The 15,774-nt window shown below is 42.8% G+C and overlaps 1 protein-coding gene across 1 annotated transcript in view; it reads left to right on the plus strand.

Annotated features, from left to right (window-relative positions):
- LOC120057045 (polypeptide N-acetylgalactosaminyltransferase 10-like) overlaps positions 1–15,774 on the plus strand; it is an 88,796-nt gene that overhangs the window by 36,570 nt on the left and 36,452 nt on the right. Inside the window, exon 5 of the mRNA XM_039005424.1 lies at positions 5,492–5,658. Within this exon, the coding sequence (XP_038861352.1) occupies positions 5,492–5,658 (167 nt within the window). The remainder of the gene's footprint in view (positions 1–5,491; positions 5,659–15,774) is intronic.

Below are 15,774 nucleotides of genomic sequence, written 5' to 3' on the forward strand. Positions count from 1 at the left end.
GTGTACTTGTGGATGTATTTCAAGGCCTACCTTCAAACTCAGTGCCTCTTTGCTTGACATCATGGAAAAATCAAAAGAAAATCAGGCAAGACTTCAGAAAAAAAATTGTAGACCTCCACAAGTCTGGTTCATCCTTGGGAGAAATTTCTGTACGCCTGAAGGTACCACGTTCATCTGTACAAACAATAGTACGCAAGTATAAACATGCAGCCGTCATACTGCTCAGGAAGGAGACGCGTTCTATCTCCTAGAGATTTCTCCTAAATCAATCCCAGAACAACAGCATAGGGCTTTGTGAAGATGCTAGAAAATTTGTGGACACGACTGAAAAAGAGTGTGCGAGCAAGGAGGCCTACAAACCTGACTCAGTTACACCAGCTCTGTCAGGAGGAATGGGCCAAAATTCACCCAATATATTGTGGGAAGCTTGTAGAAGGCTACCTGAAACGTTTGACCCAAGTTAAACAATTTAAAGGCAATGCTACCGAATACTAATTGAGTGCATGTACACTTTTGATCCACTGGGAATGTGATGAAAGAAATAAAAGCTGAAATATATCATTCTCTCTACTATTATTCTGGCTAAAATAAAGTGGTGATCCTAACTGACCTAAGACAGGGAATTTTTACTTGAAATAAATGTCAGGAATTGTGAAACTGAGTTAAAATGTATTTGGCTAAGGTGTATAACTTCCAACTTCAACTGTATGTGCTTCAGGCAGAAGTCTTCACGCTTTTTGATGTATTTCTGAACCGAAAATCATCCAAGACTTCAAAATTGTAGACCTCCACAAGTCTGGTTCATCCTTTGGAGCAATTTCCAAACACCTGAAGGTACCACGTTCATCTGTACAAACAATAGTACAGAAGTATTAACACCATGGGACCACGCAGACTGCTTAGGAAGGAGACGTGTTCTGTCTCCTAGAGATGAACGTACTTTTGTGCGAAAAGTGCAAATCAATCCCAGAACAACAGCAAAGGACCTTGTGAAGATGCTGGAGGAAACAGGTACAAAAGTATATCCATAGTAAAACGAGTCCTATATCGACATAACCTGAAAGGCTGCCCAGCAAGGAAGAAGCCACTGTCTCAAAACCGCCATAGAAAAGCCAGACTAAGGTTTGCAACTGCACATGGGGACAAAGATCGTACTTTTTGGAGAAATGTCCTCTGGTCTGATGACACAAAAATAGAACTGTTTGGCCATTATGACCATTGTTATGTTTGGAGGAAAAAGGGGGAGGCTTGCAAGCTGAAGAACATCATCCCAGCCGTGAAGCACGGGGGTGGCAGCATCATGTTGTGGGGGTGCTTTGCTGCAGGAGGGACTGGTGCACTTCATAAAATAGATGGCATCATGAGGAAGGACAATTATGTGGATATATTGAAGCAACATCTCAAGACATCAGTCAGGAAGTTAAAGCTTGGTCGCAAATGGGTCTTCCAAATAAACAATGACCCCAAGCATACTTCCAATATTGTGGCAAAATGGCTTAAGGACAACAAAGTCAAGGTATTGGAGTGGTCATCACAAAGCCTTGACCTCAATCCCATAGAAAATGTGTGGGCAGAACTGAAAAAGTGTGTGCGAGCAAGGAGACCTACAAACCTGACTCAGTTACACCAGCTCTGTCAGGAGGAATGGGTCAAAATTCACCCAACTTATTGTGGGAAGCTTGTGGAAGGCTACCCGAAATGTTTGACCCAAGTTGAACCCTTTAAAGGCAATGCTACCAAACACTCAATTAGTATATGTACACTTCTGACCCACTGGGAATGTGATGAAAGAAATACAAGCTGAAGTAGATCATTCTCTCTACTATTATTCTGACATTTCACATTCTTAAAATAAAGTGGCGATCCTAACTGACCTAAGACATGGTATTTTTACTGTGGGATCTTAAATAGACAGCTGTGTGCCTTTCCAAATCATGTCCAATCAATTGAAATTACCACAGGTGGACTCCAAGTTGTAGAAATATCTCAAGGATGATCAATAGAAACAGGATGCTCTATTTCGAGTCTCATAGCAAAGGGTCTGAATACTTATGTAAATAAGTTATTTATTTTGAATACCTTTGCAAAAGATTCTATAAACCTGTTTTCGCTTAGTCATTATGGGATATTGTTTGTGGATTGAGGGGGAAAAAACAATTTAATCATTTTTAGAATAAGGCTGAAAAGTAAGAAAGTGGAAAAAGTCTTTGTAGGGCTAAAAAGCAACAATACAAAATCAAGATCCCACAAACAACAGGTGGGAAAGGCTGCCTAAATATGATCCCCAATCAGACCATACAGACCTTATCCAGATCCTTCAGGTTTCGGGGCTGTCGCTGGGCAATACGGACTTTCAGCTCTCTCCAAAGATTTTCTAATGGGTTCAGGTCTGGAGACTGGCTAGGCCACTCCAGGACCTTGAGATGCTTCTTACTCCTTAGTTGCCCTGGCTGTGTGTTTCGGGTCGTTGTCATGCTGGAAGACCCAGCCACGACCCATCTTCAATGCTCTTACTGAGGGAAGGAGGTTGTTGGCCAAGATCTCGCGATACATGGCCCCATCCATCCTCCCCTCAATACGGTGCAGTCGTCCTGTCCCCTTTGCAGAAAAGCATCCCCAAAGAATGATGTTCCCACCTCCATGCTTCACAGTTGGGATGGTGTTCTTGGGGTTGTACTCATCCTTCTTCTTCCTCCAAACACGGCGAGTGGAGTTTAGACCAAAAAGCTCTATTTTTGTCTCATCAGACCACATGACCTTCTCCCATTCCTCCTCTGGATCATCCAGATGGTCATTGGCAAACTTCAGACGGGCCTGGACATGCGCTGGCTTGAGCAGGGGGACCTTGCGTGCGCTGCAGGATTTTAATCCATGACGGCGTAGTGTGTTACTAATGGTTTTCTTTGAGACTGTGGTCCCAGCTCTCTTCAGGTCATTGACCAGGTCCTGCCGTGTAGTTCTGGGCTGATCCCTCACCTTCCTCATGATCAGTGATGCCCCACGAGGTGAGATCTTGCATGGAGCCCCAGACCGAGGGTGATTGACCGTCATCTTGAACTTCTCCCATTTTCTAATAATTGCGCCAACAGTTGTTGCCTTCTCACCAAGCTGCTTGCCTATTGTCCTGTAGCCCATCCCAGCCTTGTGCAGGTATACAATTTTATCCCTGATGTCCTTACACAGCTCTCTAGTCTTGGCCATTGTGGAGAGGTTGGCGTCTGTTTGATTGAGTGTGTGGACAGGTGTCTTTTATACAGGTAACGAGTTCAAACAGGTGCAGTTAATACAGGTAATGAGTGGAGAACAGGAGGGCTTCTTAAAGAAACACTAACAGGTCTGTGAGAGCCGGAATTCTTACTGGTTGGTAGGTGATCAAATACTTATGTCATGCACTTATGTCATGCAATAAAATGCTAATTAATTACTTAAACATCATACAATGTAATTTTCTGGATTTTTGTTTTAGATTCCGTCTCTCACAGTTGAAGTGTACCTATGATAAAAATGACAGACCTCTACATGCTTTGTAAGTAGGAAAACCTGCTAAATCGGCAGTGTATCAAATACTTGTTCTCTCCACTGTAGGTAGGAGCTACCAAATGTCATTTTTTGGTGAGTTTAAACATTTACAAGTGAATGTGAATGAGAGACATTGTTCAAATAAACAACATTTTGAGGAATGCTTGTCTGAAGGAAGAGCAGTACTGGCTTTCCAGCAGCATGTCTACACCCTGTTTCTGTGTGGAGTCTAAAGTGGCAAGGGCAACGGGCCTGCCTATTCTGCTCAGAGAAGAGGCATCTGACTAATTTTGTACTTAAGTTGCACTTCTAAACTCGGATGATAGTTTCAGCACACAGTGCTCGGACTTAGGTAGGTATTTTTCTCTGGTAATTTTCTTGGTGTAGCCAGCCTATTTATCTCTGGTAAAATGCAAGAGTAACTTAAAGCAAAACGTTAGCAAGTGTAGCTGGCTACATTCTTTCTATGATAGGCCTGAACATTAGAAATATGATGGCCATGCATCATTTTTGCAAAAAAGAACTTGCTTTTTTTAATTGTAAGCTCATTTACTCATGTGGCTGCCAGCCAAGTAGCGTTGCACTTCTGTTTATCTGATGAAAATTAAGCTATTTTTTGCGGAATGTGTGGGGAAAGAAAACTAGTTGCACATCCCAAAAACACTGGTTTTCAGTATAGAGCACGACCTCTGTCAATACACAGCTGGACTCACCTGCTCCCCTTTTCTCCAGTTGTGCTATTTACTAACAAACACGTGACTGGCTCAACTGTTCTGGGGAACTACAGTAAGCTTCATAATGTAAAATAATGTGATAGGTGAAATGAAGAACGCGATCTGCTTCATCTCCTAACGCTTTGCACAAGTTGACTGCAGGGTTTAGAAAAACAATTGCTACAAATATTAAAATGTATTGAAAACTTCAACAACAAAAAAATTCAAACGTATTGAAAAACCATCCTGTGGCTATTTCCAAATACCCCAGTATACCGCCTTCGCATATTAGGGAGCAATTAGCTATCTCACTCTCTCGTTCTCTTTGTTCCTCTTTCTCACCCTCTCTCCTGCTTTCTGTCTCTCGCAGCACTGTCTGTGGGACCTGGTACCCTCTCCTCTTTAATGAAAAAGTGAGGGATGATGAAGAGGATGCTGAGGCAGGAGCTTGGCCTTCTGACAACTAAAGTGCCACTGTGACAATCGGCTGTCAGGCCCATCACTCTGTGTCAGTTAGACCAATGAGGTGGCCACACCTGCTCTCCCATATCTAATCGGTGGACCTGTCTGCCCTGGAGGCCCGCTCCCGCGTGGTGACAGTCATGTTGTCACCACCGGAATTGCCGAGTGGATATCTGGTCTTGATACATTCAATGTCTTTGTTTCGCTGTGACAGTATTCCAATGAAGGAAGCCACTAAATTCCATTGCTCTAGCGATACAATGCAAGGAAATGTGGGTGTGCTCGTAATTGGTCTGAGTTGTCTCAATGTTTTGCAACAAATTTGATTTGGGCTAGTGCTCTGCTCTAGCTCTCATTTTACTAATGAACCAGAAACTGCCGCTTTCATTATCTGCTATGGTTATTTCAATATAGTAATCATATTATATAGCCTAATATTGTGATATCATATCATTACTGTGTATCATTGCGTACGGTAATATTTGTGGGTCATGAATACTAGGCCTACATGATAATACTAAAGTATTGTTGATCTCTCCAGAAGATAACTTTTGTGCAACACCAGGGCCTGTCATCATAAAGAATCTCACACTATGGGGGATCTAGGATTAGTTCCCATCCGGCAATGTAATGTTATTCACTATGCTCTTAAAAGCTCAAACTGATCCTCATACTCAGACACTTTATGAAGACCAACCCTGCTCTACAGCCCCTCAGTAGTCACTCTATTTGCTTTTTGGCAATTGCTGTTTGTTTGTTGCTTATTATTTTATTTGCCTGTTTGTGTGTGTGTTTAGCTGTAAACAGAAGCTGTATGGGGAGAAGTTGCCCAACACCAGCATCATCATCCCATTCCACAACGAAGGTTGGTCGTCCCTGCTCAGGACAGTACACAGCGTACTCAACCGCTCGCCCCCGGAGCTCATCGCTGAGGTCATACTGGTGGACGACTTCAGTGACAAAGGTACGCGCGCGTGTGTGTACTACCATTCAAAAGTTTAGGGTCACTTAGAAATGTCCTTGTTTTTTTTGTTCATTTAAAATACCATCAAATTGATCAGAAAAAAGTGTAGACAATGTGAATGACTGCTTTTTTTTAATGGAATATCTACAGAGGCCCATTATCGGCAACCATCACTCCTGTGTTCCAATGGCATGTTGTGTTAGCCAATCCAAGTTTATCATTTAAAAGGCTAATTGATCATTAGAAAACCTTTTTGCAATTATGTTAGCGCAGCTGAAAACTGTTGTTCTGATTAAAGAAGCAATAAAACTGTCCTTCTTGAGTTGAGTATCTGGAGCATCAGCATTTGTGGGTTTGATTACAGGCTCAAAATGGCCAGAAACAAAGAACTTCCTTCTGAAACTTGTCAGTCTATTCCTGTTCTCAGAAATGAAGGCTATTCCATGCGAGAAATTGCCAAGAAACTGAAGATCTCGTACAACGCTATGTACTACTCCCTTCACAGAACACCGTAAACTGTCTCTAACCAGAATAGAAAGAGGAGTGGGAGGCCCCGGTGCACAACTGAGCAAGAACAAATACATTAGTGTGTCTAGTTTGAGAAACAGATGCCTCAAGTCCTCAACTGGCAGCTTCATTAAATAGTACCCACAAAACACCAGTCTCAACGTCAACAGTGAAGAGGCGACTCCGGGATGCTGGCCTTCTAGGCAGAGGTCTTCTGGCCAGTGTCTGTTCTTTTGCCCATCTAAATCTTTTATTTTTATTGTCTGAGATGTGGCTTTTTCTTTGCAACTCTTCCTAGAAGGCCATCGTCCCGGAGTCGCCTCTTCATTGTTGACCTTGAGACTGGTGTTTTGCGGGTACTATTTGATGAAGCTGCCAGTTAGCTAACACAACGTGCCATTGGAACACAGGAGTGATGGTTGGTGATAATGGGCCTCTGTACTCCTATGTAGATATTCCATTAAAAATCTGCCGTTTCCAGCTACAATAGTCATTTACAACATTAACAATGTCTACACTGTTTTTGTGATCAATTTGATGTTATTTTAATGGACAAAAAATGTGCTTTTCTTTCAAAAACAAGGACATTCTTAAGTGACCCTATACTTTTGAACGGTAGTATACATACATACATACATACATACATACATACATACATACATACATACATACATACATACATACATACAGTACCAGTTAAGTTTGGATGCACCTACTCATTCAAGGGTTTTTCTTTATTTTCAGTATTTTCTACATTGTAGAATAATAGTGAAGACATCAACACTATAAAATAACACATGGAATCATGTAGTAACCAAAAAAGTGTTAAGTAAATGAAAATATATTTTGATATTCTTCAAAGTAGCCACCCTATGCCTTGATGACAGCTTTGCACGCTGTTGGCATTCTCTCAACCAGCTTAATGAGTAGCAAGGGCCAGCCCTCGAGAGCATACAGGTCGCAATGGTGGGTAGTATATGGGGCTTTGGTGACAAAATGGATTGCACTGTGATAGACTACATCCAATTTGCTGAGTAGAGGGTTGGAGGCTATTTTGTAAATGACATCGCCAAAGTCAAGGATCGGTAGGATAGTCAGTTTTACGAGGGTATGTTTGGCAGCATGAGTGAAGGAGGCTTTGTTGTGAAATAGGAAGCCGATTTATAGATTTAATTTTGGATTGGAGATGCTTAATGTGAGTCTGGAAGGAGAGTTTACAGTCTAACCAGACACCTAGGTATTTGTAGTTGTCCACATATTCTATGTCAGAACCGTCCAGAGTAGTGATGCTAGTCGGGCGGGCAGATGCGGGCAGCGATCGGTTCAAGAGCATGCATTTAGTTTTACTAGCATTTAAGAGCAGTTGGAGGCCACGGAAGGAGTGTTGTATGGCATTGAAGCTCGTTTTGGAGGTTTGTTAACACAGTATCCAAAGAAGGGCCAGATGTATACAGAATGGTGTCGTCTGTGTGGAGGTGGATCAGAGAATCACCAGCAGCAAGAGCGACGACATTGATATATATATATACAGAGGAAAGAGTCGGCCCGAGAATTGAACCCTGTGAAACCCCCATAGAGACTGCCAGAGGTTCGGACAACAGGCCCTCCGATTTGACACACTGAACTCTATCTGAGAAGTAGTTCGTGAACCAGGCAAGGCAGTCATTTGAGAAACCAAGGCTGTTGAGTCTGCCGATAAGAATGCAGTGATTGACAGAGTCGAAAGCCTTGGCCAGGTCGATGAAGACGGCTGCACAGTACTGTCTTTTATCAATGGCGGTTATGATATCGTTTAGGATCTTGAGCATGGCTGAGATGCACCCATGACCAGCTCGGAAACCACATTGCATAGTGGAGAAGGTACGGTGGGATTCGAAATGGTCGGTGACCTGTTTGTTAACTTGGCTTTCGAAGACTTTAGAAAGGCAGGGCAGGATGGATATAGGTCTGTAACATTTTGGGTCTAGAGTGTCTCCCCCTTTGAAGAGGGGGATGACCGTGGCAGCTTGAATGAATGAGTAGGTGTGTCCAAATATATATATATATTACTCACACTGTGCTGACTCACTCGCAGGCACCGGTATGCAAGGACTGAGACACACAAACAAAACGTACCAAAATGCTTCCTCAGTGTACAAGTGACTCATTTGTTTACTAGTGTGTCGGCTGTTTGCAGAGGGCTATCCTGTGGTCATTTATTAATGAGGCTCAGACTGCCGCAGCTGAGCTCTTCTCTTCCAAGCCCCTCTCAGCCTCCACCCTGCCTTCATCACACAATGTTTAATTCATCTTTAATTAGCTCCCGCTGCCACCGCCACCCTGGCCTCATTGACGGATGTGTTGACCATCTCCACTTTAGGAATTAATTGTTCAGTGCCTTTGAGGTAGGAGCAAAGAGATGGAATGACGTGGGGTCCTCACTGGTTCACTTAATGTTTTTATGAGTTTAATTCTTCAAAACCAATATTGCATTAATTTACATTACTGTTATCTTTTTATTTGTTGTGTGTCGGTGGGGAGGGATTAATCATATGGGTTAAAATCCCTGTGTAGGGACTCCCGAGTGGTGCAGCTGTCTAAGGCACTGCATAACAGTGCTAGGGGCATCACTACAGACCCGGCTTTGATCCCGGGCTGTATCACAACTGGCCGTGATCGGGAGTCCCATAGGGCGGCGCACAATTGGCCTAGCATCGTCTGGGTTAGGGGAGGGTTTGGCCGGGGGGACTTAGCTCATCCCGCTCTAGCAACTCCTTGTGGCGGGCCGGGCGCCTGCAGGCTGACCTTGGTCAGTGCAGCTGGCTTCTGGGTTAAACAGGCGGGTGTTAAGAAGTGCGTTTTGGCGGGTCATGTTTCGGGAAACGCATAACTGGACCTTCGCCTCCCAAGCCCGTTGGAGAGTTGCAGCGAAAAGACAAGATCGAAATTGGGGAGAAACGGGGGGTAAAATACCACAAAAATATTATCCCTGTGTTGCATAATTTCTTGCCCAAACTTTCTCCTGGGATATTTCAGAATTCACTTTCTCTCTAGATAGAATATTGAGCATTACTTTGTTATAGGGGAGCGGAATATTCAAGGCTATAATGTGATTTGCAGTGTCCAGTGTCTTTGGTAAAGTACAGACTGTAAAGGCTATAGGTCACATACTATAGACTTTTAAACGTGGGGTTGCACAGAGCATACAATGCTGCTTGACCGCACACTGTACTGTATGGCTCCTTCTGGCACAGTGCTGTGGAGGAGTCATATTTGCTCAGGAAAAATGAACAAATTATTTTGCTAATGCTGTCCAGGGTCTGATTCCTATTCAGTCCCATAATCAATCCAGGTCGAGCGCCCCTTCTTCCCCTCCAGGGGAATTAGTAACTTAGACGTGGCTGCAGCAAATTGCTGTTTCCCCCACCGTCGGCCTCTTTTAGGAATCCCTGTGGGAATCCCAGCCTGCTGCATTGGGGCTTTGCAGTGTGGGAAACCCTGGTTCCAGCGTGTTGCCCTTTCACTGCCACAAAGCCTTGGCCCGTGGAGGGGTAGACCGGGTTTCCACAGTTCCCGGGTCTGCAGTGCAGAAATTCAATACTTTTGCCGCGTGGTGCAATAGCCGGCCCAAACAGTTCCTTCGGCCCGAAGGGAACGTCAATGACATCTGCTTCCTCCTTGTCCGAGAGGCTGCATAAGTTGAGCATGCAGTCGCCGTCTGTGTGCGGTCGAGGGAAAGTCTCTACAGTGCACTTAAGACTCGGGGTTAGCGAGTTCTGCCTTAGCGTGCTCAGACCCAAGCAGGCGATACACGAAGAGTGTGTGTCCTTTCCTGCTATTGTAGCCCTGCATGGACATAGGTGTACCTGTGCTGGGGCAGGAGCCCTGCTCGGTTCTCCCTGTTCAGGGGCAGCAGGCTCCATGGCTACGAGAATAGTATTCCTTGGGAATGCTGGTGTGGTTAGCTTGCTTTCCAGAGAGCTAGCCAAGTTCAGCTTGATCCTTGCAACATTGGCTAAGAAAGTCTTCAGCGTTCATTTCGTGGGCTAATAGCCTATCTAGCTAGCACAAAGCTAGCCGGAGAAAGTGTGTGCTTTCTTGGTCTTACGTCGAGAGAGGTAGCAATTCTACCTTTCCAGGTAGAAAATGTATTTAGTTCAGTGCTAGCCTAAGGAAACTGCATGGTGGCAGGGTTCGAGTTCAGGGTGGTATTCTCCCACCACCATGGAGCCGTGAGGCTAATCCGGTCGGTTTAGTTAAAGGGACAATCAGCAGTTGCTACATCAATTTTTGCACTCATAAATTCATGATATCTACCAATTTGATTCTTGAAGAATATAACTTATAAATGCCTCATGAGCTTAGTTCAACTGTCGTACCCCAGTTGTACACCAGTTTAACTACCGTAGCTAGGTAGCCTGTAGTAATTCAGATGTTGTTATATGTTATTTGGAGGAATACACATTTTGTTTAGGTTTGGTTACAATTGGCTTAGCTGGTTATAGGAAATTAAACAATGTAGTACTGTTGATGAAACACATGGTAGGTATGTGTTTGTTTGTAATCATCAACATACTGGTAGCTATGGTAATTACATCCTCGTGTACATATTATGTAATTACAGCAGTACACAACAAACTGCTGCGTCATCTAGACTGTTTTCAGCTTTTTGTATGACAAGCAATGTTTGATCATTTCTATTTGTCTTCTGACAGCTTCATTTTGCATTTTTCTACTTTTGTTGTTGGACTTCTCAGTGTAACTTCCATTCAGCGTATGTTCTCTGTATCAAACTGTTTCCCTCGCCTCATCACGAGATCTTCAATTTGAGTATAAGTGTGCAGAGTGCAAAAACTCATGAATAGAAGATACAGACAGTCCCCTCTTTGCCTGCTTCTCCCATCCTCTGTAACATTTCTTTCTCCGTCTCTCTCTGTGGCTGTTAAACCTTGCTGTCTCGCTCTCTCTCCCTCTGTCTTTTCTGCCCACGCTCACCTTGTGTTGCCAGGTCTATCTTGTGGGCAGCTCTAATTTCATGGAGCAGCTCAGGCGTGAGGTCTGAGTCACAGATAGCGTGCGAGCGACACTTGCTCTCTCTCTTTTTTCCATCCGTCTCCTCTTCCCACCCTTAGGGAGGGGCTCTGTTTTCACTCTTCATCCCCTTCCCCTCTCCTTCCTGGACACCCAGTTTGGTGGACACATGAGGAGGGGTCTGGTACTGCGGTGGAATGGCTGTCAGTCACCTCAGGAATGTGTTAAAAAACAAAAAAAACAGCCAGGTCCTTTGGTCTCTGACAACCTGCAGGGTGGCATTAGAGCCCTGTGTGCTTGAACTCCGTGCCTACTGTTTTCATGCAGCATTTGTCATTGAGCAGAAGTGATTTCACGGTGCAGCAGACAGAACAGCGCTCAGCACAGGAAGTTGTTCTGCCTGTCAGAGACTATGCAGAAAGTTGTCTAGTGGGTTGTCAGGGCCATACAGGGAGGATGCCAGACAGCACTGAGGGCTTTGTGCACAGTCATTGGTCTGTGTGAGGTTGATCAGCTGATCTTTTTCCCTGTCACATATTGCTTCATGTTCTGCTTTTGTAGGGATCAGCGAAGCCCCTCAGATCGCGCTAAGGGTTTCCATTTCTCTCACGATTTCACATGTTTTAAACTCATCCCCCGTAGCTCCTGTCAGAAAAGTGGGCCTCGCTTTTCTCCAAGTTGACATGGCAACCAGACTGCCACACTATATTGTCCCATGGGGGGATGCTGTCAGGCAGCTGTTTGACTGATGGCCCCCACTGGCCTTCTCCCACAAGCCATTTTCATGGAGATTTCCCCCTAATTGATTTAATCTGTCCAGATTGTTCCATCTCCCCCTTGTTTAAATAACATCGGATCCCTTTCCTGTCTGTGACATGGGGCTTTAGTGCCACAGCATCAAATATATGTTTATTTGTCACGTGGGGCGGCGTCTGTGTGAATAAGAATTTGTTCTTAACTGACTTGCCTAGTTAAATAAGAAAAAAGAAAAAAAAAGTGCTGAATACAAAAAGGTATTGCAACCGTAAAATGCTTACTTACAAGCCATTAACCAACAATGCAGTTTTAAGAAAATAATTTACTATATTTACAATAAAATAACAATAATGAGGCTATTAACTTCTTTATGATAGGGGGCAGCATTTTCACTTTTGGATGAATTGCGTGCCCATAGTGAACTGCCTCCTACTCTGTCCCAGATGCTAATATATGCATATTATTATTACTATTGGATATAAAACACTCTGAAGGTTCTAAAACTGTTTGAATGATGTCTGTGAGTATAACAGAACTCATATGGCAGGCAAAAACCTGAGAAAAAATCCAAACAGGAAGTGAGAATTCTGAGACTGGTCAATGTTCAACTCATCGCCGATTCAATTCCCTGTAAGATATAGATCTGTTTGCACTTCCTACGCCTTCCACTAGATGTCAACAGTCTGTAGAACGTGGAATGAAGCTTAGGCTGTGTTGTGGGGCCGGATGGGAGGGGAATGAGTCAGTGGTCTGGCAGATGACCAGGAACTGGCAACGCGCTTTCCTCATGATATCGCCTTACGTTCCATAACGTGTCTACAGACATGAAGGAATGCTCCGGTTGGAACGTTATTGGATATATATGATAACAACATCCTGAAGATTGATTCTCTACTTAGTTTGACCAGTTTATTCGACTTGTTATATAACTTTTTGAAGTTTTTGTCCGAGTTCACTCGCATTTGCGCGAGCGTTTGGACATGTGCACTAAACATGCTAGCAAAAGTAGCTACTTAGACATAAGTAATGGACATTATCAAACAAAACAATGATTTATTGTGGAACTAGGATTCCTGGGAGTGAATTCTGATGAAGATGATCAAAGGTAAGGGAATATTTATGATGTAATTTCGTATTTCTGTTGACTCCAACATGACGGAGAAATGTTGTTATGTTTGAGCGCCGTCCCAGATTATTGCATGGTGTGCTTTTTACGTAAAGTTTTTTTGAAATCTGACACAGCGGTTACATTAACTTCTTCTGGCTGCAAGCCCGAGGCCGCCCACAATATGACAACAGCCAGCTCAAGTGCAGGGCGCGAAATTCAAAATATATATTTTTTTAATATTTAACTTTCACACATTAACAAGTCCAATACAGCAAATGAAAGGTACACATCTTGTGAATCCAGCCAACATGTCCGATTTTTAAAATGTTTTACAGCAAAAACAGCACGTATATTTATGTTAGCTCACCACCAAATACAAAAAAGGACAGACATTTTTCACAGCACAGGTAGCATGCACAAAGCCAACCTAACTAACCAAGAACCAACCAAACTAACCAACAAACAACTTCATCAGATGACAGTCTTATAACATGTTATTCAATAAATCTATGTTTTGTTCGAAAAATGTGCATATTTCAGGTATAAATCATAGTTTACATTGCAGCTACAATCAGAAATTGCACCGAAAGCAGCCAGAATAATTACAGACACCAACGTCAAATACCTAATTACTCATCATAAAACATTTCTGAAAAATACATAGTGTACAGCAAATGAAAGACAGGCATCTTGTGATTCCAGCCAATATTTCCGATTTATTAAGTGTTTTACAGCGAAAACACAATATAGCGTTATATTAGCTTACCACAATAGCCAGAAACACAAGCCCTTCCCCAGCAGTAAAAGTTAGCGATCGTGACAAACCAGTAAAAGATATATAATTTTTGACTAACCTTGATATTCTTCATCAGATGACAGTCCTATAACATCAGGTTATACATACACTTATGTTTTGTTCGAAAATTTGCATATTTAGAGCTGAAATCAGTGGTTACACATTGTGCTAACGTAGCTACTATTTCCCACAACGTCCGGATATTTTTCTGACACTTTTTCTGACACACATATTCTGACCAAATAGCTATTCATAAACATAACTAAAAAATACATGTTGTATAGGAAATGATAGATCCATTAGTTCTTAATGAAATCGCAGTGTTAGAATTCTAAAAAATAACTTCATTACGACATCCAGCTTCGGTATAGTACCCAAAAGTTGGGCGCCGACGACTAGTTCACATGTTCGACAGATATATGAAATAGCATCATAAAATGTTTCTTACTTTTGCTGATCTTCCATCAGAATGTTGGACAAGGGGTCCTTTGTCAAGAACAATCGTTGTTTGGATTTAGAACGGCCACTTTCCCTCTCGATTTAGCAAGCACACTAGCCAAGTGGCACGAATCTCTCCATCGTCAACAAAGTCAGAGAACGGAACACGGCAAAACTCCCGAAAAAATTTCAATAATCTGATTAAACTATATTGAAAAAACATACTTTACGATGATATGGTCACATGTATCAAATAAAATCAAAGCCGGAGATAGTAGTCGCCTATAACGGCAGCTAAACAGAAGGCAAATCCAGGTACCTCCTCGCTCTCCAGAAAACAGGAAATGGGGGACACGTCATACAAAGAGCTTGTATTCCACTTCAGACCAAGATAAACACTCAATTTCTTCTCTCACCGCCTCTTGACATCCAGGGGAAGGTCTATGAAGTGCATGTATACTAATACGTATCATGCCCATTTATAGGCAGGAATTAGAACAGAGCCTCGATTTCAGACTTTCCACTTCCTGGTCAGGAAGTTTGTGCCAAATGAGTTCTGTTTGACTCACAGATATAATTCAAACGTTTTTAGAAACTAGAGAGTGTTTTCTATCCAATAGTAATAATAATATGCATATTGTACGAGCAAGAATTGAGTACGAGGCCGTTTGAAATGGGCACCTTTTATCTGGCTACTCAATACTGCCCCTGCAGCCCAAACAGGTTAAGAACAAGTGTATCTTTAATTATATGTAAAACATGTATCTTTCATCAAAGTTTATGATGAGTATTTCTGTTATTTGACGTGGCTCTGCAATTTCTCCGGATATTTTGGAGGCATTTCTGAACATGGCGCCAATGTAAACCGAGATTTGTGGATATAAATATGCACATTATCGAACAAAACATAAATGTATTGTGTAACATGATGTCCTATGAGTGTCATCTGATGAAGATCATCAAAGGTTAGTGATTAATTTTATCTCTATTACTGCTTTTTGTGACTACTATCTTTTGCTGGGAAAATGGCTGTGTTTTTCTGTGGCTATGTACTGAGCTAACATAATCGTTTGGTGTGCTTTCGCCGTAAATCCTTTTTGAAATCAGACATGTTGGCTGGATTCACAACATGTGTAGCTTTAATTTGGTGTCTTTCATGTGTGATTTCATGAAAGATAGATTTTTATAGTAATATATTTGAATTTGACTCGCTACATTTTTTCTGGCTTTTGGCCAAGTGGGACGCTACCGTCCCACATATCCCAGAGAAGTTAACAGGGGGTACCGGTACCGAGTCAATGTGTGCGGGTACAATTTAGTCGTGAGAATTTGTACATGTAGGTAGGGATAAAGTGACTTGGCGCTCCGGTACCGCTTACCGTGCGGTAGCAGGGAGAGCAGTCTATGACTTGGGTGTCAGGAATCTTGGAGAATTCTTTGGGCCTTCCTCTGACATCGCCTAGCATATAGGTCCTGGATGGCAGGAAGCTTGGCCCCAGTG

This window comes from Salvelinus namaycush, chromosome 12 (assembly GCF_016432855.1).
Source record: "Salvelinus namaycush isolate Seneca chromosome 12, SaNama_1.0, whole genome shotgun sequence".
NCBI classification, from domain to species: domain Eukaryota; kingdom Metazoa; phylum Chordata; class Actinopteri; order Salmoniformes; family Salmonidae; genus Salvelinus; species Salvelinus namaycush.